The sequence below is a fragment of the Mytilus edulis genome, chromosome 4 (assembly GCF_963676685.1).
Source record: "Mytilus edulis chromosome 4, xbMytEdul2.2, whole genome shotgun sequence".
Lineage (NCBI taxonomy): Eukaryota > Metazoa > Mollusca > Bivalvia > Mytilida > Mytilidae > Mytilus > Mytilus edulis.
The window spans coordinates 3,394,159-3,417,696 of record NC_092347.1 but is presented as its reverse complement, the minus strand read 5'-3'; the positions used below and the strand labels follow the sequence as shown (position 1 = coordinate 3,417,696).

The 23,538-nt window shown below is 31.8% G+C and overlaps 1 protein-coding gene across 2 annotated transcripts in view; it reads left to right on the top strand.

Annotated features, from left to right (window-relative positions):
• The first annotated feature begins 13,190 nt into the window (after nucleotides 1-13,190).
• LOC139521655 (asparagine--tRNA ligase, cytoplasmic-like) overlaps nucleotides 13,191-23,538 on the top strand; it is a 32,942-nt gene continuing 22,594 nt past the window's right edge. The window contains exons 1-13 of one of the 2 annotated variants that reach the window (XM_071315145.1): nucleotides 13,191-13,321; nucleotides 14,275-14,357; nucleotides 14,577-14,645; nucleotides 17,114-17,206; nucleotides 18,335-18,424; nucleotides 18,640-18,718; nucleotides 19,161-19,231; nucleotides 20,232-20,239; nucleotides 20,322-20,400; nucleotides 20,735-20,821; nucleotides 22,085-22,141; nucleotides 22,496-22,573; nucleotides 23,383-23,460. In XM_071315145.1, coding sequence (XP_071171246.1) covers nucleotides 13,306-13,321; nucleotides 14,275-14,357; nucleotides 14,577-14,645; nucleotides 17,114-17,206; nucleotides 18,335-18,424; nucleotides 18,640-18,718; nucleotides 19,161-19,231; nucleotides 20,232-20,239; nucleotides 20,322-20,400; nucleotides 20,735-20,821; nucleotides 22,085-22,141; nucleotides 22,496-22,573; nucleotides 23,383-23,460 — 888 coding nt within the window. In that variant the 5' untranslated portion in view covers nucleotides 13,191-13,305. Of the gene's footprint in view, nucleotides 13,322-14,274; nucleotides 14,358-14,576; nucleotides 14,646-17,113; nucleotides 17,207-18,334; nucleotides 18,425-18,639; nucleotides 18,719-19,160; nucleotides 19,232-20,231; nucleotides 20,240-20,313; nucleotides 20,401-20,734; nucleotides 20,822-22,084; nucleotides 22,142-22,495; nucleotides 22,574-23,382; nucleotides 23,461-23,538 lie in introns of both variants that reach the window. The other variant, XM_071315144.1, reaches the window with a different exon arrangement.

Genomic DNA, 23,538 nt, shown 5'->3' with positions numbered 1-23,538 from the left:
CTTCAAAGAAAATTACACTCTGTCATCCTAAGGCATCACAAATGAATCAAATTCGTGGCAGAATAGTTTCGAACTTGCATGTATACAGACTTAGCATTCGTATATGGGTTTTAAAAAATAATGTGTATACACGAATAAGTCAAAAGTTTAAAGACTTAGGAATTCTTACTAAGTTTCGCATTATGATTTTCTTGATCACTCATTCGATCAAGGTTATTCGACATTTGTCAAGATGACATGTGGTCTTAATAAAAGAGGTTATATATTTGTTCTACCGGTATGAGTGATTAATTATGGTTAAGCAGTTATTATGAAAGACACCAACAACAATATAATTGATTGTTTAATTGATTGATTGAGTTTTAACACCACTTTCAGCACTATTGTGTTATGTCGTGGCGGTCAGTTTTTTTTAGAGTGGAGGAAGACATTTGACCGAAGAGAACCAACGACCTTCGGAAGGAGAACTGATAATCCTAACCAATTAAGATTGGAGCCTAGCGCACCTGCCACATGCTGGATTCGAACTTACAACCTCAGTGTTGAAAAAAAAATAAAACTTTCACCTGGACATTGTTACAAATAAACATTATTTCGAAAATATATCAGTGATTTCATAAGAATAAAAATAAATGAACGCAAAAATTTTGATTCGAAAAATTGTTTGTCTATCAAAATACCATGGGAACTTTTCCCAACTTTCTATGATTATGTTTTGCCACTGGACGTTAAGTAACCAACAATCAATCAATCTATACATGCATATGTGCATTCAGTGTGTCAACGTAGTAATACTATCAATAACTGTGGTTTAGTTTAGACACTAAACACTGCATTTCATAGAAATATATAGATATTACGGAAAGAGATAATAGATAAAAAAATAATATTATTAAGTTATATTCTAACTTATGTATACTATTTTATATTCTTTAATCAATAAAATATTTGTAATGTTCAGAGCACATTGATAACATTATTTGTTCACATACCTGTTCTAACAACGTGAAATCCCTTCCGCGCGGTTGCCATTCGGTATTCGAGAATGAAAACTTGAAAGAATATCTAAACAGGCGGAAACCCATTTAAAATTAAATAAAAGGTAAAAGAAAAAGTTGTATATTTGAATTGTTTACATCTGTTTTTATGGGCTTGACCAGTTTAATAAAGATGCATAATTTAGGATTTTATGCATCTCATATAAGTGTATATACTTGAATTATAGTATGAACTTCGAGATATTTTCAAAATTTTAAATTTAAGACAAATTTTCATAAAACAGTCGATTGTGGCTGGTTCAAATCAAAGTGAATCTGTTTTGTTCATAGCTGAGACTACTATAACATGTGTTATATAAAGTAGTCTCAGTTCATAGGCATAAATTTCGTCGAAAAAAAGGATTACATAGATATAAGAAGATGTGTTATAAGTGCCAATGAGACAACTATACATCCAAGTCACAATTTGTAAAAGTAAACCATTACAGGTCAAAGTGCGATCTACAACAATGTATACATGTCAACTTTTATATATATAGGTAAAAAACGCAAATGTCTTGTCTTGTCAAATTTGTTCAGATCTATCAAAAGTATAGCACAAATGTCCGGATTATCTTTAACTGAGTTTTACTGTGCGTATTGTTGTGCGGTTTTTTTTCTTTCTACATTGGCTAGCAGTATAAGGGGAGGGTTGGGATCTTAAAAACATGTTGAACCCCGTCGCATTTTTACGCCTGTCCCAAGTCAGGAGCCTCTGGCCTTTGTTAGTCTTGTATGATTTTCAATTTTAGTTTTTTTGTGTATAATTCGTAGTTTAGTATGACGTCCATTATCACTGAACTGGTAATATATTTGTTTAGGGGCCAGCTGAACGACTACTCCGGGTGCGGGAGCTAGTTTCTCGCATTGAAGACCCATTGGTGGCATTAGGCTGTTGTCTCCTCTATGGTCGGGTTGTTGTCTTTTTGACACATTCCCCATTTCTATTACTAATTTTATTTAGTGTTTCGGGTAAAAAAGCACAAACGTTCTGCGTCCGATTGTCCCGCCTTGTCTCTCATAAGCAAGCAAATACTGTCTTTCACGGCAAATTTTGATGAAAAATCAACAAAATCCAGTGTTTTCAAAAACACAATGAACGGTTTCATAGGGGTGGGGGGCTGTATAATCTGACACAGAAAAGATTCAGTTTCATATACATCATTTTATGTTGGAATGTGTTCATTTTAGGTACAAATATGTTCTTTTTTTTAATAAATCCCATAGACTTGTGTTGCGCCTTTTGTGTTTTCTCATAAATTACTGCATATTTTATGTATGTTATTACAAGACAATATTTTATTTGAGTCTCACCTCTTATAAAACATTTACATAATATTACAATTTCAATTATAAAACAAGAGCCACTCTAATAAGAGTTATTAGAGACTTTAAAAATGGTATATACATTTACATATATACAACTCGTCTAAACTTCAACCCAACAATGTTAGATCTGTAAATTTGCTTTCGCATTTACATACATATATGTAAACACATAAAAATTACAGTGTTATTGAGATACTTAAATCACTTGGACAGACATGTAATTCTTTTTCGAATTTGTTCCATGTTTTGAAATTACAACAGATTGTTCACAGATTTTGAAGTAGACTTACAATTAATTACATTCACGATCCGATACCTGACCTTTCACGATCCGATCGCAATGTATGACCAATAACAACCTTTTAAAGGCATACGATACCGTTTTGATCCCATATTGACAGTTTGCTGACAATTTGCATGTAGGCTATTTTTTGCGGCCTGATTAAATCAAATATGTAATAAAAAAATATACCTTCATGTGGTACTTTTGGAGTAAAACGAGGTTGAAATTTTATATATTTGCTCAAAATTCGGATTTGTGGACGGTTTTTTCCCTTTCGACAGAAATACATGACTTGTTTGTTTTAAAAGATAAACACAAGCTGTTTGTTGTTAAATTATTTGTAAATTCTGTTTTATATAAATGTAGTTTAAATTTGTGCAATTTGTTTTTTCAAATAACTCATATTTATCAAATGTTCACGAATGTAAAAAAAAAACATCATTTTTTGCTGTATATTTATCTAATTTTCTAATTTAAAAAAATTGCACTATTTACGATTTCGTGAAAATTTGCACACACTATCTTCTTACGTAATCAAACCAAATGGAATTTTAAAAAAGAGGGGTCCATGAACTCGTTTTCAAGTTAAATAAGTTTGAATGATAAAAATCAGTCGAAAACTGAATCTTTTCCCGATAAGTCATAGAACTTTTGACTTCGCGAAAATAACAATTTACATTAGTAACGTCAATACCTCCTCTGTAACTGTAACGTATGCCCTTAAAGTTATTAACGTATTTTAATAAAGAAAAAGCCTAGTTTTGATTTGTAACTTAAATCTTATTGTTATGTTTCTGTTAGATTAAAAAGTCTGAGTGTACAAGAAAAGAACAACAAATCCTCAGTTTTGACAGGCTATTGATACAGTAGTTCAACCCGGCTTTAAGACTACTAGACCACAACACTATGAATAGAGATGTTAACATACTAGTCTTCAATAATAAACTGTACACCCTTAGCAATGGTGATTCGGACGACCCTCCTTCTTTTTTTTTTTTTTTTAACTCGGAATATAAATGACAATTAAAGACTTCTCAAGTTGATATTCAAATTAAGCGTTGAATATTAACGTCAGAGCGATCTGATCCTTCCAGACGTATCCATGCTGGCTTTGGACCTATCTCTTTTGTGTCTGAAAAAAAAATGTTATTTTGTTTTAAAAATCTGCAATCAATACAATTCTTTAAAAAGTAAAACCAACAACGTTATTTTTTTTACATGAGGCACCCATTGAAGATGGTCCTGACTTTAAGCAGGCACACGAATTTGTGTCATTGTTTAACTATTTTGGCTCGCCTGGCATAAAACGTGTGATGTGATTGCCAATGATCGAGACAACTCTCCGCCATAGACTGAATGACACAGAAGTTTACAACTATAGGTCCCCGTCACGGACTTCAACAATGCGCAAATGAAGCTATAAATGGCACAAAATAACAAATGAACAAAAAATTAAAATGAGAAAACTGATGACCTGATTTATGTACTAAACAATAAACAAAAACAAATATGATATACAGCAACACACTAAATGCTTCGGACTTGCAGCGATGGGATAGACACATACAAAATGGCAATATGCGGGTCATACAAAGCTTTTACACGTCTAACAGTGTATTTATACATCCCTACAACAAAAAAGACGCGTAGTACAGATCTGAGAGTATAATCGCAGTTTCTCACAGATAGTTCAAACCCAACTAGTAAGGCAACTCAGTAATAAAAAAAAGCATGCATCTAAAGACTAAAACCAATTTCAACCAAAAATAATGTTGGTAATAAACCGTGTGTTTTACCAACTTGGTTTAATCATGGTATAAATAAATTTGGTGTATTTACTGTCTTCTGATTGGTTAAAATTATTAGTTTTATTTTCAATGTTGTCAATTTTGAAGGGCTTTAGGCGACACGCCCACTCTGACGTTGTGCATGTATTCATACGCCAGCATGTGTGCACGTTGTTATTGTTAATATATATAATATAAAAAGTTCTTTGAGCTTTATTTTTGATAGAAATTTATTTATAATGAATGGCAATAATTTATTTTGATTTTATTGAACCATAAAACTAATTTTTGACTCTTCACATTTTACATAATCCGCTGTAAAATGTGAAGAGTCAAAAATTAGTTTTATGGTTCAATAAATTCAAAATAGATAATAGCCATTCATTAAATAGTAGTCATAGTAGATTTCAGCATATAACGCAACAAATGCTTGTGTTGTGATTACCCATTGTTTTAACTGTCAAGGAATTAAACAAAAAACACTCATTGTATGCAAGACACCATAAAGATCATTCAAACCAACATTATTTTTTATTTTTATTTTTTTAGTTGTCACTGAGAATTACAATCGTTGAAATACAACACATCAATTTTGAAACATACATACAACATGTACAATAGTATTAGCAATACATTTGAATATATATTTATTTATGACAAAAGACATTGTTGAAAATTCATTTTTTATATTTACATGAAAAGAGAACAAAAATATAAACTGAATACGGAAGAAAAGATTATAATTTGAGTTGAATGTTTATGTACCACTGTGTGGCACATGAGAATTGTTAAGTATTTAGTGAAAAAGCAGAGACTTTGTATACTAACTTTAGTATAGCATTGTATAGAAAGTTCCTGGAAAAAGGAAGAGGTTGAAAATATCCGGTAAGATTTTCAGTACATAATGAATTGTGCTATTAGATACAACAATGTATTATGTTAGTTGTGCCATAAGGATCTGTAACAAATAAACGACAAATTGAATTATAAAAATAATTCTTTAAATGCATTCCACATGGTATCTGGTACTAGTCCCAGATGGTATCAAAGTGCTCTTGTCTCTTATTTTTGAGTGCCCGGCATTATTTTTTCTAAACTGTAAATATAGTTTTGCATTTCTTTAATGGCCTTTTGAAAAACATCTGCTGTTGTATGTTTATTGTGTCATGTGTTTTATTGTTTGTCTGTTTGTCTGTTTTTCTTCTTTCATTTTTAGCCAGGCGTTGTCAGTTTATTTTCGAATTATGAGTTTGACTGTCCCTATTATATAGTTCGTCCCTCTTTTAGAACCTTCTCTACTGGCAAGCAAGCTGGACAACATAACTTATAATTATATGAATCTTTTTTGTAATTATTTGCTGCTTTTTTGATAGCAGAAATAACACTCATGTTATTCAAAAAGTTTACATGTCCAGTATCGTAACATTGCTGTAATAATTCAATGAAATAAAAAAAAATCTATTACATGTATACATCATGTACATATTGTAAACTGTAGAGCCAGTCTGTGATAAAACCATGCAAAATGGTCCAAATCCAAAATATTCCTATCAGACTGATATTTTGTATTTTAGATACCTTATATGTAATAACTATTTGTGCAAAATATTTTGAAAAAATATTCAGCCATTATTTGTGTATGACGAAGATTCGATAATTGTCTATTTCTGTACTGACAAATCGCCATTTCAAGCCTATTTTAGGGTATTTTGACCTGATTTGTTTTTGTTTTATAGAAAAAATACAGCTTAATGATAACACATATCTTAACTAACAACTTAAAATGAAAGGAAATTATGATAATTCAAAAAGTTGTGAGATTTCTCAATACCCCTACTAACAGGTTGAAATTGCATGGTTTTGAAAAAGTGCCGATTCAGCAAAATTTGTATATTTTTAAAGGCTTGAATCTTGTAAGATCATGTTTTATTTTCAATAAAATGTAATATTTCATGAAGCTTATATATTTATCTACAAAATGCAAGAAAATGGTGCTCGGCAAATGATACCTTCTTACGAGAAAATAATAATTAAAGATAGGCGTGATGGCCATTTTGCCGATTATTTGATTTTTTGATCTGTTTCATTAGAAACTTTTTAAAAGTATGTAATAGTCAAAATATAAGAAAAATAATGACTGAACTAATGTTTACTGGTTATATTAATTGAATAAACCAAGTTTAACTTAGTTTAAATTATAAAATATACTAAAGGAGTAAACCCGGGAAAACCGCTTTTTTGCATTTTTTGCCCCTAAACTGAGCATTTTTACCATATGTTTAAAATCTTAGCTTATTCAAAAGTAAATTACTTTAGTAACTTAAAATGGGCTGTTTTATTTACAATACTACGCACACTCATCAGGTAATATCATCATGAGTTCTTCACAATTTTAGCATTTTATAATAGTCTAGTTCTTAGACGCTTTTTTGTCTAAATTCAAAGTGGCCACAATTGAGTTCAGTCTTAAATTTTTAAAACATGTTGTATTTGATAATGATTCATAAAACTGTTTAACATATAAGAGATAGAGACTCAACATGAATGCAACACCTTGCAATTTAGACAAAAATACTATCATAAAAGTACTAAAAATTCTAAGCACGTCTCCTTCAGATGAAATCGGGGTATTTTCTTTTCTAAAATAGTATGAAAATGTAGACAAAATTGTACAAACTGCGCAGCCTTGTACATCCATGTTATCTATTTCCAGAAAAGAGGAAGATTTAATAGTTTTGTGAATTTCATAGAATTGTGCCTCTTACCTAGAAAAGTGCTATATTTTGTATATTGTGATAAAGCTTTATGTCAAATATAAAGAGACGACTCCTAGTAGTTCCTGATAAAACTGGAACTGAAATTTTGTGACGCTGACATGAACCAGTTCGTTATCCCTATGTCAACTCTGGGAGAACAGTGGACATAACAGTAATGTTAAGTTTCCTCCTAGAATGTAATCTCTAGCAATTTGAGGCTTGGGAATAAGACATGTAAAATACAGATGGCCTATTACTACCAGCTGAGACAAACCCAAATATTTCAAATTGCAATAAAATTTATTTCATAACCACATGTAATAACCAGATACTCCGCAGGGTGCAGCTTTATACGACCGCAGAGGTCGAACCCTGAACAGTTGGGGCAAAGTATGGACACAACATTTAAGCTTGATATAGCTCTGAATTTGGATTGTGATTAAATAGTTGACACAACAGAATGAGTGTGGTCTAAGAACTTAAACTTAAAAACTTTAAAAAATTTAATTTGACATTTACCTATTATGGTCCAATATCCAAAATCTAAATACATGGTTAGATTCAGCATATCATAGAACCCCAAGAATTCAATTTTTGATGCAATCAAATAATGTTCAATTTAAAACCCCATTAGACTTCAATGTGGACCAATTTGATAACCGGGCCCAAATATTAAAAATCTAAATACATGGTTAGATTCAGCATATTGAAGAACCCCATTTATTCAATTTTGTTGAAATCAAACAAAGTTTAATTTTGGACCCCGATTTGGACCAACTTGAAAACTGGGCCCATGATAAAAAAATCTTAGTACATTTTTAGATTCAGCATTATCAAAGAACCCCAAGAATTAAATTTTTGTTAAAATCAAAATAAGTTTAATTTTGGATCCTTTGGACCTTAATGTAAACCAATTTGAAAACAGGACCAAAAATTAAGAATCTAAATTCACTGTTAGATTTGGCATATCAAAGAACCCCAATAATTCATTTTTTGATGAAATCAAACAGTTTAATTTTGGACCCTTTTTGGCACCTAATTCCTAAACTGTTGGGACCAAAACTCCCAAAATCAATCCCAACCTTTCTTTTATGGTCATAAACCTTGTGTTTAAATTTACTTATACTAAAGTTATAGTGCGAAAACCAAATATCTTTGGATGACGACGACGATGTCAACGGCAACGTCATACCAATATACGACCAAAATTTTTCATATTTTGCGGTTGTATAAAAACAAATATACACAGATAAATGGTTAAAGTGTTGAGCAGACATACAATTACCCGGCCACGTCCACTTGTATTTTTGTCCATCTGATGAGTTAAGCCTTTTTCAACTGATTTTTATAATTCGTTCTTATGTTTTACTGTTATACCACTGTCCTAGGTTAGGGGGAGGGTTGGGATCCCCCGCTAACATATTTAACCCCGCTACATTATTTATGTATGTGCCTGTCCAAAGTCAGGAGCCTGTAATTCAGTGGTAGTCGTTTGTTTATGTGTAACATATGTGTTTTTCTTTCATTTTTTATATACATAAGGCCTTTAGTTTTCTCATTTAAATTGTTTTACATTGTCTTATCGGGGCCTTTTATAGCTGACTATGCGGTATGGGCTTTGCTTATTGTTTAAGGCCGTACGGTGACCTTTAGTTGTTAATGTCTGTGTCATTTTGGTCTCTTGTGGACAGTTGTCTCATTGGCAATCATACCACATCTTCTTTTTTATATTGTCATTAAAATGGTAAGATTTTACTGTTTATATACATGTAATATTATGGTGGTCTACCGTAAAGAAAAACGTGCAAAATGGTCTAAATACAAGTTTTTAGTCATGAACGAACATGTTGAAGGTATTAGCAAAAAAAAGTAAAAGTTTGATAGATCTGGAAAAAAAATTAACATAATAAAGTCATCAATATCTATTTTAACTAAATATTAAAGAATTTTGCAGCATCAGAATTTTTTTTGGATAAAAACAAGCATTCTGTGAGTAATACATAACAATACATAGTCCCCAACCCGTTACAAATTCATTGTAATGGAACAAAATTTTAACTTGATCTATAATTTGTCATGGTGTAAACTACATAAAAATATCGAGACAAAATCTTCAAGCAAAACAAAAAAAAACTTGTTGAATTCTGACTATCTAAGTGAATTTCCTATGTCCAAAGACCACAACTCTGCACACAAATATCAGACTGGAACAAAACTGAATCACTAAATACCAAAGAAAAGGAAAAACATTCAAAATGTCATTTTGTCTTTAAAAAAATGAGTTATTTCCGTTTGAACAGAAATCTTCTAATGAATAAGTATTTCATCAAAAATTTAATTCTAGAGAAAGGGCTTCAACTGAACAAAGAGAAAAGCTTAAAGCGTGAATAATGAATTCGACCTGTATCTTGTCATGATAAATCAATAAACCAAATATCAAATCAAAATCTACAAGCACAAAAAGTCTTGATTTGCCGAAATGACAGATAGACAGACTGACAGGCAGACAAATGCAGTGCAAACCTAAGTCCACATAGACGTTAGCCGTTAGGGGACTTAAAAATCAAAATCTCAAAGTATCAACAAACAGGAAAGAGATGTTCTTTGGAGAGGGAACATTCAAGATAATTTTGGAAAAGCTTTCGATTTTTGAAGAAGTAGGGTCACCTCAAATGTCTTTCTTTTATCTTTATCTAATCTGAGATGTAAATTAAAAACTTTTATATGGCACAATATATATGCACATATAAACTTTTTTCGTAGATGAAAAAAAATGGCCACATTTTTTACATACGCTCTTATAGACACAGATTTCGAATCTAGACACTCAATGAGTGATTGCCCCTATAATTGGTTGCATTCCAATCAAAAGTTTCAAAGAGGAAGATTTTTTGAAGTACAAGCATGTTCACAACTCTGTTTCATATAACAAGCTTTTTAAAAGACTGTCATCAATTGAAAGTATGTGAAAATCAGGTGCTCCGCAGGGCGCAGCTTTATACAACCGCAGTGGTTGGACCCTGAACAGTTGGGGCAAATTAAAGTTGGTCACAATGTTCAAGCTTGATGCTGTCTGAATTTGGATTGTGATTGCATTTTTGACAAAATAAAGGTTTTTGTTACAAAATAAATGTGGTCACAAAGATCAACAAATCTATTGCACAATACTGTGCAATTGAAGATTTCTTCTTGAAAATTTTCAAAATTTGAAATTTTCAAAATTTTGAAAAAAAAAGAAATCCCTCAAAAAATTGTTTACAAATCCCCCCTCCCCCATTTATTGAAACCCCCTTTAAGAAATAACCCTTAAACACAATCCAATCCTTTCCTTTTAAGTATAGAACCTTGTAGTACAATTACAGAGAGATCCATATACTTAAACCCAAGTTATTCTTTGGAAACTAGAAACATGCTTCTTTTTGGCCCTTTTTTGGCCCCTTATTCCTACATATTTTGGACAATTAATCCAAAACTAAATCCCAGCCTCCCCTTTGTTATATGGAGCATTGTGGTACAATTTGAGAGAGATCCATACAATTACACACAAGTTAGTGTCTTGAAACTAGAAAAATGCTTGTTTTTTGGCCCCTTTTTGGCCCTTAATTCCTAACTTTGAACCCTTGTCCCATTTAAATGAATCCAAACCTTCTACGTGTGATTTTAAACATTGTGATACAATATCAGAGCAATTGAAATACTTATACACAAGTTATTATCCTTAAACTATAAAATGCTTGTTTTGGGCCCCTTCTGGGCCCTTGATTCCTAAACGGTTGGGACCATCATCCCCAAAATCGATCCAAACCTTTCTTTTGTGGTATTGAACCTTCTGAAAAAAAATCATAAAGATCTATACACTTAAACTAAAGTTATTGTCCGGAATATAAGTCTACTTTGATCAGTTTTAGTTAAAATATTAAGGGGCAAAAACTATTACAATTAGTGCATTTTATAGATTTTTGGGAGCATTTTTTTACCAATTTCCCAATATTTGCCAGGCTAAATTTTTTTACTTGTCTTAGAACTGATATGCTCCTTTAAAAAAATCCTAAAAGTTGAAAAAAATAAATATGATCTTGAGAGAAAACACCTACTGAGTACATGTTCTACATGCAAGTTATCTAATACATCTGTTGCACGAACCTCTCGGGCAACCTGACAAAAGGTAAAAAAAATGTCAAAATGCATTTTTTCTTTTTTTTTATAATGTTATTTGCAAAATATAACAAGATAATGCTATATTTAAGAGATATATCAATTATTCAGACCTTTAAAAAGTACCTAAATATGGTGATATTTTTTGCATTTTTTTTTAATAATTCACAAATATGCAAATAAGGCTGTTAAATGAAAAATAGTGTGAATTTACAAAAAAATATTTTTTATCTTAACTCCTAAATACTCAAAGATTTTGGAAATATATATAATGTTGCCCAGTTATAACTACCAATTTGGACTAAATTTGAGATTTTGCATGGTTTTATGGCAGACTGGCTCTGTAGTGGCTTGAGAAATCATGACAGTCACTGAGGTACTAGTTCACAAAATGCCTCGCTTCATATTTTCATCGAACTATCACCAACTGACCATTACGGGCTATCGCGCTTAAATATGTAAATGACGATTATTTCACTCAAGTTATTCTAAAATATCTCAAAAACTTATATAAAAAAGATGTTGAGTGGTATAAGGCAGTGGCGTAGCTTGCATGTATGCTCAGATGCTCAAGCATCCACATCATTTTGACCAAAAAAATAAAATAGCAGACTTCAACTCAGAAGTATCCAAATGTATCAAGGCTGAGGTTAATATCCAGTCATTTTCGAAGCAGTATGCCTGCATGGTCTTTCATTCAGGATAAATTAGAATATGTAAACAAGATAGTCCAATCGCAGAATAGTGTTTCAAGTTAACTTTTGTTCGTCAAAAAAATCTACGTTATCGGCTAATTAAGGTAAGCGGAGAGGATGATGAAACGCAGACCCTTGGACATGTTTCTTCTGAAATTGAACCTAGTGAAGTGATGTCTTCTCATCTGACTATAGCAACTAACAACTAAAACACCATATCCTGACTCCTGATATCGTTTTTGTGACATGGTAAACGACGTGATAAAAAAAATCAATTTGTAATATACCGTGAAAATTCCTAGGCTTATGAATTCCCGTTTCTATCTAGGTTCAAATACTAGTTTTATTTTCAATTAAAGAAAAGGTCCATTGTTCCCCGTCATGCACATCACAAATGTTCATGTCATGTTTTATCTATCAAAGGGCAAGGAACAAGGGAATAACTAAAAAAGCACTTGTTTTCTTTTTCTTTTCTCTTTTCAATATCTTCAGAGAAATTAAAGCTTACAGCAAATGAAATGGGATTTCCATTACCATTTATATTTCAAAGGGTCATAACTGGTTAAAAATATTTGAATATTACTTATTTTTGAAAGTGTCAAAGACATTGCTGATGATATGAGTTTCACTTAATCTGACAAAAATTGTACACATGAGAGTGCTAACACGACCGGTTGGTCGGAGGCCCGGTATTTTTATGTCTCCTGCAACGCGTTTAGCTAAATACTAGTAATCAAAAATCAAAAACCTAAGGTTGTAGACGCAAATTCCTGGAAAGAAGAGTCACTTCAGTTCCTATATTCCGAAGTTCCTTAATTATACAAAAGTGCCGCTGTAATGGGGTCCGTTTTTGATATGTCAAATATAAAATTAGGTGGGAAACTTTTAAATGCAATATTCATGAATTAAATGAAGGTACTTTCGAGGAAACAATAAAATTCAGTTGAAAATATAAATATATGAAAAGGTGGGTATTTTGAATTTAAACAAAAATGTAACTAGTGTCGGATTCTGGGGGAGTACATGTGCTTAAATAAAAAATAATTTTCTGCATAAAAAGGTCCAAAAATTTTTAGCCTCGCTCCGCTCGGCGAAACATCCACATCATTTCAACCCTGGCTACGCCACTGTAAGGGAAGTAATCTCTTTTTGTTCAGACCGGAAGTGATTTGCATGTGGTTTCATCATCATACGGGACCGGTTAAAAAGGTAGTCACTGTCATACGTGCTCTACAGTAATAACAAACGTCAAGGAAAGCGATCATGGCTTCAACAGGCGGTAAGTGATAAAAGCAATAGTTTAAGACAACAAATTATTTGTTTATTTATATGAAGTTAAGAATAAAAATCACTCGTATCACTTAAAAAACAAGTCCATATTTTCGGCCCAAAATAATTAGTCCTAATAATTATGACGTCTTCGAAGGCTATTATAATTGTTTTCTTTGACGCCTTACTTCGACGTAAGCCGTCAAAGAAAAAAAAAATATAATAGCCCTTCAGGACGTCATAATTATTTGGACTACAAAATAATATAAGTCAGATATCTATGTCAGTTGAATATTAATGAATTGATATTCACTAATGCATAAATTTAATCACTAGATTTACAGGTTGGTAACATATGAGTAACTATTCCTCAAAAACGAGTCAAACATAATGTTATCATAATAAAAAGAAGATGTGGTATAATCTGATAATTGCTAATGACTGAATGAGACAACTCTCCACAAAAGATTAAATGACTAGGAAATTTGAAGAAACTCAAAGAATTATCAACTTTTTTTTTTACTGGAAACAATATGATGATCCTAACAATGTTTTACAAATCACATGAAAACAGACAGAAAAGAAAGAAAAAAAATTTGTGCAAATGCAGGAAAATATAAAAAAAAGTTAAAAAATAAAGAGTGAACAATTTTGAGTTCATTAGTACAAAATGTAGTAGATTGATTGATGTATTGTCTGTATTTTTTTATTTTATTGTTTTTTCTGTTACCTTTTTGAAAGAAGGGTCCAATTAAAAGATGTCCCCATATTTTTAATAATTGGACCCTTCTTTTAGAAGAAAAGTTGTTCCAAATATAACATTTCCATCAAACCACATAACTTTTCAGCAAAAAGGTGAAAATTATGCTCTAGACAAATAAAACACCTCTGTCCATAAACATGATAAACGATGTATAAATTTGGTGACCCAGAACATGATTATTTTATATTTTTAAATTTTAGAGGCAATTTATACATCTGAGACATTAGGTAATGATGAATCTGGTGATGGAACAGAGAGTAAGCCATACAAGACAGTAATACAGGTAAAATGATTAATGATTTAAAAATGGAAATGAAAGAAAGTCTTTGTTTAAAATTGTGTGTTTATATCTATGTTCTGGAGGTCAAAGGGATAAGTATTTTTCACAAATTATAAGTTTGTTCATTCCTTCACCAACATCTACAAGAACTTATTACTTCATTCAATGATAGTCTAAAAATGTTGTGCCTTAATCTTAAAAGTAATGTTTGTTTATTTTCAGGCAATGAGACATGCTGGAAAGGAACCATTTCCAACAATTATGGCAGATTGTGTGAAAGCAGAGGGAAAGGCAAGTTCATTGTCAGTTACAATATTATATTTCAATTAAATTCTTACTTACTGTGGATAAACAAACAAGTTTACATTTCTAGCTGAAGAGTAATAGATGTATATATATTTCTTAAAACCAAATATATGTACGTGTAGTCATTCATTTTGAGTCTTATCTTTACTATTAAAATTCAAAATAAAATTAACTCGTCTATATCAAACATTATGAAATATGATAGACCTGACTTTAGGACATGTCCAGGTATGATGCACATCACTCCATATCAAACATTATGAAATATAATAGATCTGACTTTAGGACATGTCCAGGTATGATGCACATCACTCCATATCAAACATTATGAAATATAATAGATCTGACTTTAGGACATGTCCAGGTATGATGCACATCACTCCATATCAAACATTATGAAATATAATAGATCTGACTTTAGGACATGTCCAGGTATGATGCACATCACTCCATATCAAACATTATGAAATATAATAGATCTGACTTTAGGACATGTCCAGGTATGATGCACATCACTCCATATCAAACATTATGAAATATAATAGATCTGACTTTAGGACATGTCCAGGTATGATGCACATCACTCCATATCAAACATTATGAAATATAATAGATCTGACTTTAGGACATGTCCAGGTATGATGCACATCACTCCATATCAAACATCATGAAATATAATAGATCTGACTTTAGGACATGTCCAGGTATGATGCACATCACTCCATATCAAACATTATGAAATATAATAGATCTGACTTTAGGACATGTCCAGGTATGATGCACATCACTCCATATCAAACATCATGAAATATAATAGATCTGACTTTAGGACATGTCCAGGTATGATGCACATCACTCCATATCAAACATTATGAAATATGATAGAACTGACTTTAGGACATGTCCAGGTATGATGCACATCACTCCATATCAAACATCATGAAATATAATAGATCTGACTTTAGGACATGTCCAGGTATGATGCACATCACTCCATATCAAACATTATGAAATATGATAGAACTGACTTTAGGACATGTCCAGGTATGATGCACATCACTCCATATCAAACATTATGAAATATAATAGATCTGACTTTAGGACATGTCCAGGTATGATGCACATCACTCCATATCAAACATTATGAAATATAATAGACCTGACTTTAGGACATGTCCAGGTATGATGCACATCACTCCATATCAAACATTATGAAATATAATAGACCTGACTTTAGGACATGTCCAGGTATGATGCACATCACTCCATATCAAACATGAAATATAATAGATCTGACTTTAGGACATGTCCAGGTATGATGCACATCACTCCATATCAAACATTATGAAATATGATAGAACTGACTTTAGGACATGTCCAGGTATGATGCACATCACTCCATATCAAACATTATGAAATATAATAGATCTGACTTTAGGACATGTCCAGGTATGATGCACATCACTCCATATCAAACATTATGAAATATGATAGAACTGACTTTAGGACATGTCCAGGTATGATGCACATCACTCCATATCAAACATCATGAAATATAATAGATCTGACTTTAGGACATGTCCAGGTATGATGCACATCACTCCATATCAAACATTATGAAATATAATAGACCTGACTTTAGGACATGTCCAGGTATGATGCACATCACTCCAGTATGCATTATGAAATATGATAGACCTGACTTTAGGACATGTCCAGGTATGATGCACATCACTCCATATCAAACATTATGAAATATAATAGATCTGACTTTAGGACATGTCCAGGTATAATGCACATCTTTAGTATGCATTATGAAATATGATAGACCTGACTTCAGGACATGTTCAGGTATGATGCACATTACTCCAGTATGATTTTCTTAATCAGTCTGTTGTTTTACATACATGTACATTTTGTCCTGGCAAAAAAATAACATTTCAGTTGGACAATATTTGTCAGTTTGTTGAAATTATTGTCAGATAACACAGCAGTATTTTGAAATGTTTGTTTACTAATAGTAATAAATGAGTACACCAAGGTTTATAAGACAGCAAGCCTGTAACAAATAAATTAATCATCACTGTAATAAATGAGTACACCAAGGTTTATAAGACAGCAAGCCTGTAACAAATAAATTAATCATCACTGTAATAAATGAGTACACCAAGGTTTATAAGACAGCAAGCCTGTAACAAATAAATTAATCATCACTGTAATAAATGAGTACACCAAGGTTTATAAGACAGCAAGCCTGTAACAAATAGATTAATCATCACTGTTATAAAAGTTTTCTCAACAAAAGGTGTTGTGTGCCTTAGTTTCAAACTTTGTTTGGTTCAAAGTATTTCTTTGGTACTTTAAGTCAATGAGGCACATGGATATACATGTAGCGCTGATTTCAAGTATACTATAGGATTAATTTCTTCATTTTCTTTTCATTATTCTAACAGCAGTTTGAGCCAGTATCAAAATCTCAGTTGAAGAAAGTAACAAAGATATGGCAAAGAGAACAAAACAAGTCTTCAGACAAAGAAAAAAGAGAGGTTTGTAACAATGGTTTATTATCTACATGTAGTTGTAATTTAACACAGTTCATGCTGTCCATAAATGGAATTAAGCTAACATTATATGTAAACTTTATGACAATTATATTCACTAATGGTCTTAACAGGTAACTAGTATAATCTTTTACATCATTAGTTATTATTAAATAATACCATTAAAACAGCCCTATACTACCACAACGGCATGTGTCATACTGGTGACATCGTCCTGGTTATATAAATTACGTGATCAATATTGCTTTTTCGGCCCGGTCCAATACGGACTGTCAATGAATCTTGAATTACATGTAAACATATATTGTGCATGTAATTCAGGATTCATTGCCAGTCCATATTGGAAATATTGGCCCTATATTCACATCATTGCAAGTCCGTATTGGAAAAATTGACCCTATATTCACATTTGATGTATGTAATACAGCATTTAGAACAAGTCTGTATTGAAAAAGTTGGATTATTTTATAAAAGTGTTATGGACTGGCTGTTTCTGTATTGGAACTGGTATAGATTCTCTGTCAGCTGTATTGACCCTCGACCCTATCAACATAATCAACAAAAAACTCGAGGGAAAAAAGAGGGAACAAAAAAGACAAACAACATCAGACAACTCATGGTACTCATGGATGGAGAGTCGTCTCATTGGCACTCAAACAACATCAGACAACTCATGGATGGAGAGTCGTCTCATTGGCACTCAAACCACATCTTCCTAAAGGTTAGACAAACAACATCAGACAACTCATGGTACTCATGGATGGAGAGTCGTCTCATTGGCACTCAAACCACATCTTCCTAAAGCTTAGACAAACAACATCAGACAACTCATGGTACTCATGGATGGAGAGTTGTCTCATTGGCACTTAAACCACATCTTCCTAAAGCTTGGTTCAGACACGAAATGTAGTAGACATTCCTAAGTTTTACCTTTACACAAGCCTCTCTTCCCCTATCTAAGACTGTCACACATGTTTGTAACTTGACTTTTTTTTTAATTATAAGTGAAAAAGATAAATGTTATGTATTTAACTGCTGCTTCTTTTTGTCAGATTGACTTATTTTATTTGTCCAAAATTGTCATACTGCATGTATATGTACATCTCTTTTTAGAAAGAAGATATGGAAAAAAGAATGAAGAATTTAGAGGAAGCTAAAGACATTAAAATTGCTCAAGATGCAAGTTTGCCAGCCCCCAAAAAGGTACTTTTTATTTCAGTTTTTAAGCTATCGTTGGTAATTTTTTTAACACAAATTTGTAAATGAGATTTTTTCATTTGAACAGAAATAGATTAATTTAGAAGTATTTCATTAAAAATAGAATTTTTGGGAGTTCTTTGATATGCCGATTTTAACAATGCATTTAGATTTTAGATATTAGACAATAAAAGGTAAATGTCAAATTTCAAATCTTTCAGATAAAGATTAGAGATACAGTTACAAACAGAAATACAAGAGTAAAAATTAGTGGCTGGGTACATCGATGTAGAAGACAAGGTAAAAAAAGTTTGTGGTGGTGATCTTTATTTTCAGTAAATCACATCTTGTTGTCTGAGCACAGTCATATTATATATTTTGATAAGACTTCTGTTTTAGCTTGAAATATATAGGTCTGATGTCATCATAAATGAGTAGTCATATAAATATCTCTTGTTTATTTTTATTTATAATAAATAATAAATTAGTTGGGTTTGTGTCTAATTAATTTGCTGTCTCAAAATATTAAATGATGATCATCCTTTATTTTGGCTGATCACAGTCCATTATTTCTTCAATTTGGCTGAGAAATTCTTATACTAAATGGTGTTTCTGGCACAAATAAGATACTATGAATTCTTATGACAATCACCTGTGGATAATATACTTTAATATAAGTTCTATAACTCTGTAGAGAATAGGGTAAATGTTTATCTGATATTTACTGTTTTGTTATTTTAAGGAAAAAATCTGATGTTTATAGTTTTAAGAGATGGAACAGGGTTTCTACAGTGTGTTTTATCTGATACATTGGTAAGAATAATTGTACATATACTTTTTATACCCCCGCTTTAAAAAAGGGGGGGTATACTGTTTTACCTCTGTCTGTCAGTCCGTCCGTCAGTCCGTCCATCAGTCCGTCCGACCATCAGTCCGTCAGTCAGTCCGTCCCATGAAACTTTCGTCACATTTTTCTCAGGAACTACACATCCACCCTTTCTGTAATTTGGTATCAACATTTATATATGTCAGCCATACCGTGTGATGCGTTTTCAGATTCATCACTTGACAACTTCCTGTTTACCGAACACTTGTCTGATTTTACACATGATAGCCAAGTTGAAAATTTTCGTCACATTTTTCTCAGGAACTACAATACAAGGATTTCTGAAATTTGGTTTCAGGATTTTTATAAGTCAGCTATACCGTGTGATGCGTTTTCAGATTCATCACTCGACAACTTTCTGTTTACCGAACACTTGCATATTTTTACACTATTAATATTATCCACTTGCGGCGGGGGTATCATCAGTGAGCAGTAGCTCGCAGTTTCACTTGTTAAAATTGTTTCAACTGCTTTGTTAGTATTAATGTTATTTATGATAATTTTTTAAAAAGAAAAGAATTTTCAGAAACACCATATAGAGGAAGCAGACACATCACAAAAGGCTTAAAAGATATTACATAATGATGAAGGAAAAACCTGTAATTATTTGTGTTCAGATTGTTTAAAGCAAAATAATTTGTTTACAAAATGCTTCAACACTTCTACGACATAAAATAATGTCAAATGTTTTTTACTAAGAATCAACAACCGCTTTCGGTGAGAAAATATAAATATGATTATTGTGTCATTGTTTGTAAGCTAATTTCTTTTTTTTTTCTTAGATAAATACCTTGTACATAACACTGTGGTGTAGACTGACAAGTAGAGAGTTTTAATCTGAACTCAAAAAACTTTTCATCAAACATCAAAGATTACTTTGTTGAAGATAATCTGTTAAATATAATAAATCTTATACTTGTATTACAGTGTCAGACATATGATGCTTTACTCCTTGCCACAGAGGCAGCTATTACTGTTAAATATAATAAATCTTATACCTGTATTACAGTGTCAAACATATGATGCCTTGCTACTTGCCACAGAGGCAGCTATAACTGTTTGGGGTGTCGTTCAAGAAGTTCCAGAAGGAAAGAATGTGAGTTTGCATCATAATGGAAATGTTATAAAGGTTGAATTTCAATAGAAAAATGACAAACTAATTTGTTTTAAGTGTTTTGTCTTGATGTGATATAGCCTTTTCGTCTAACTGCAATGTAAAACAAATACTTATCAAGTGGCGCAAAGTATATATTCATTATCACATGCGTTTGAGTTAATATATTAAGTTAGAATAAGCAAACTTATTTTTAGATTGCCTTTGCTATAATGAAATGTGTTTCTATTCATCAAATCATTTTTTGATGGTGATAATACATATTTGTCCAAAATATTTTGGTGTTCATTCTGAAATAAGACACTATTTATTGTAGGCTCCAGATGGACATGAATTGACAGCAGACTATTGGGAATTAGTTGGACCTTCTCCACCAGGTGGCGCTGATAACATACTCAATGAGGTAGCCATCTTTCTCTGTTCTCATTAAAGTAAAACCACAATAATCAGTATTATAACTATCTTAGAAGGATTGTATCAGTAAAAGTATGGCTGAAAATCTTAAATTGAAATAGTTAAAGTGCATTAAGTGAATGAGACTCAAGAAATGATACAAAATTTGATATATTTGTGCTACTGGACGTAATTAATTTCCATGGAAAAAAAAGATTTCCGTAAAGGGTTCAAAGTTGACTTAATAAGGTTTTGAATACAGGAGAGATGCAACTAATCGTCAGACCTAAGGGGCAGAATTTATGCAGGTCCGGCAAAACTTCTTGTTGTGCAGGACCTGATGACCGGCAATATTTTAGTCTGCTTGGATCAGCAAAAACTTAATTCCCCGTCGGTCCCTGCAGAGTATTTTGTTTATAAAATTGTGATTTTACAACCACGTTGCATGATTAAATAGAACAACATTCAAGGCTTCAATTACATAATAGAAATCGGGAGTTCTAACTGTTTTAATGATAAATATCATAGCCTGACACAACTTCCAAATATCCTTCCTTAAAAAATCAAAAGTAAACCCTTGGCAGTATAAATTTCAGTTTTGAAATCGTGTATGTTAATTTATTGAAATATTTATATCAAACGCAGTTGGTTAGCTGTAACAGATAATACACACCATTGGATTGAAAAATAATGTAACTTTGACCTCTGTAGCAGAGTTAAAAGATATATGGAGCACTGAATATTCACATTTCAGATCGTCAATTAAAGATTGTTTTATTTTTTAAACTTTTCTTTCAAATTTATTATTAGTTTTAATCAAGAAAAAATTAAAAACATTGCCTGACTGTACCTTAAGTTGAATATCTATATCCAAATTAAATTAATTAAGGCTGTAATCCATGATCACAAATTGAATGCTTTGTTTTCAATTGTTGAAAGCCATATGCTTTTTGGCGGGGAAAATCAGGAAACCCCCAGGAAACAGTTACATTTCATTGTTATTTATAGACAGTAAGAATTTCATTTTGATGAACTGCTAAGAATTATTCATGAAAAATTAACAATTTCTTAGGGTGAAACTGATAAAACATTAATACTCTACATCTAGGGATGTGTAAAATTGAAAAACAGATTATTTTGAGTAAAAATATAGGTCTGGCAGAAATGTGATGGGTCTGGCAAAACTTTGTACCCTTTAGGCCCCAATGTCTGAGAGAAAAAAAACTGTTTGCATCTCTGATACAGTTTAATGAACTATTATCTATAATTATAGGAAGCCCATGTAGATGTACAGTTAGACAACAGGCATATGATGATTAGGGGAGAAAACGTAAGTATTTCATATTCTCTGCGCCATATAAATGTGTATTACAGTTTTGATTTTCAAGTTAGTGTTCATTTAAAGATATTAAATTGTCATCAATTGAAATGAATGTGTATAGATACTAATATGAAACATGAAATTGCAAACGAAACCCTACTAACAGAGTTCTTTCCGCCATACAATTTTAGTTTAATAAGACAAGCACATGTTTTTCTAGGCAGTTGATGTATTTTATAAGCAGCTATATAAAGATATAACCACAGTTTGTCTTATAAGGGAAATAGATCATGTTTTTTATAATGAAATAGGTCATGTATATTGAAATCATTCTAACAAAGGCCATTTTGATTATGTTTACAGACATCAAGAGTGCTAAGAATGAGATCTGTGATAATGCATTGTTTTAGAGAATTTTATTTTGAGAAAGGATTTGTTGAGGTAAGTCATGGTACCCTGATAACAATTTGGTACATGCATTTTCTTATGAAGAAAATGGTGGATTAAACCTGGTTTTAAAGCTAGCTAAACCTCTCACTTGTATAACAGTCGCATCAAATTCCATTGTGTTGACAACGATGTGTGAACAAAACAAACAGAAGTAATACTGTGGATTCAGTAAACATGGCAATTTCGTGGATTCAGTAAACATGGCAATTTCGTGGATATTTAATTTCATGGTTTTGCCAAAGTCTGCATAAAAGCCTACAGAACATTTGTATTTCATTGTTCATTTTAACCACTAAATCAACAAATGTTGATATCCACAGTAGGTAAAAATGTCAAAAAATATTTGGTACAGCAGCAAACACTGCATTATAATCTGTAATCTTGAAGCACAAAATGGCATATAGACCAAGCATATTAGCAACATTTATGTAAAAAAAAATTGTAAGAAAACAAGAAATAATGCTGTGAAAACTAAAACAAAACACAAACTTGATATAAAGTAACTCACCATTATGCACTTAAAAAAAATATCAGCTAAATACCTACAGATACATGTATAAAAAATTAGTCCCACAGGGTCATAAAATGTCAGCTAAATACTTACAGATACATGTATAAAAAATAGTCCCACAGTGTCATAAAATGCTATGAAATCTCATTTCACAACAAATACAATATCAAATTTATGTATATCACTTTTACAATATTAGCTAGTAGTCACATAAAAGGGGATATGTAATCTTTGGTGAGTTCACACACAGTTGTAGCTATATAAAGAGTTCACTATTATATAATTTTAGGTAACACCTCCATCCCTTGTACAGACACAAGTAGAAGGAGGATCCACATTGTTTAAACTGGATTATTTTGGTGAAGAGGTAATTTAGATAACCGAGAAATTATTTTTGTTTACATCACTTAATTCTGGCCATGCGGTGATAAGAATAATATTGAGA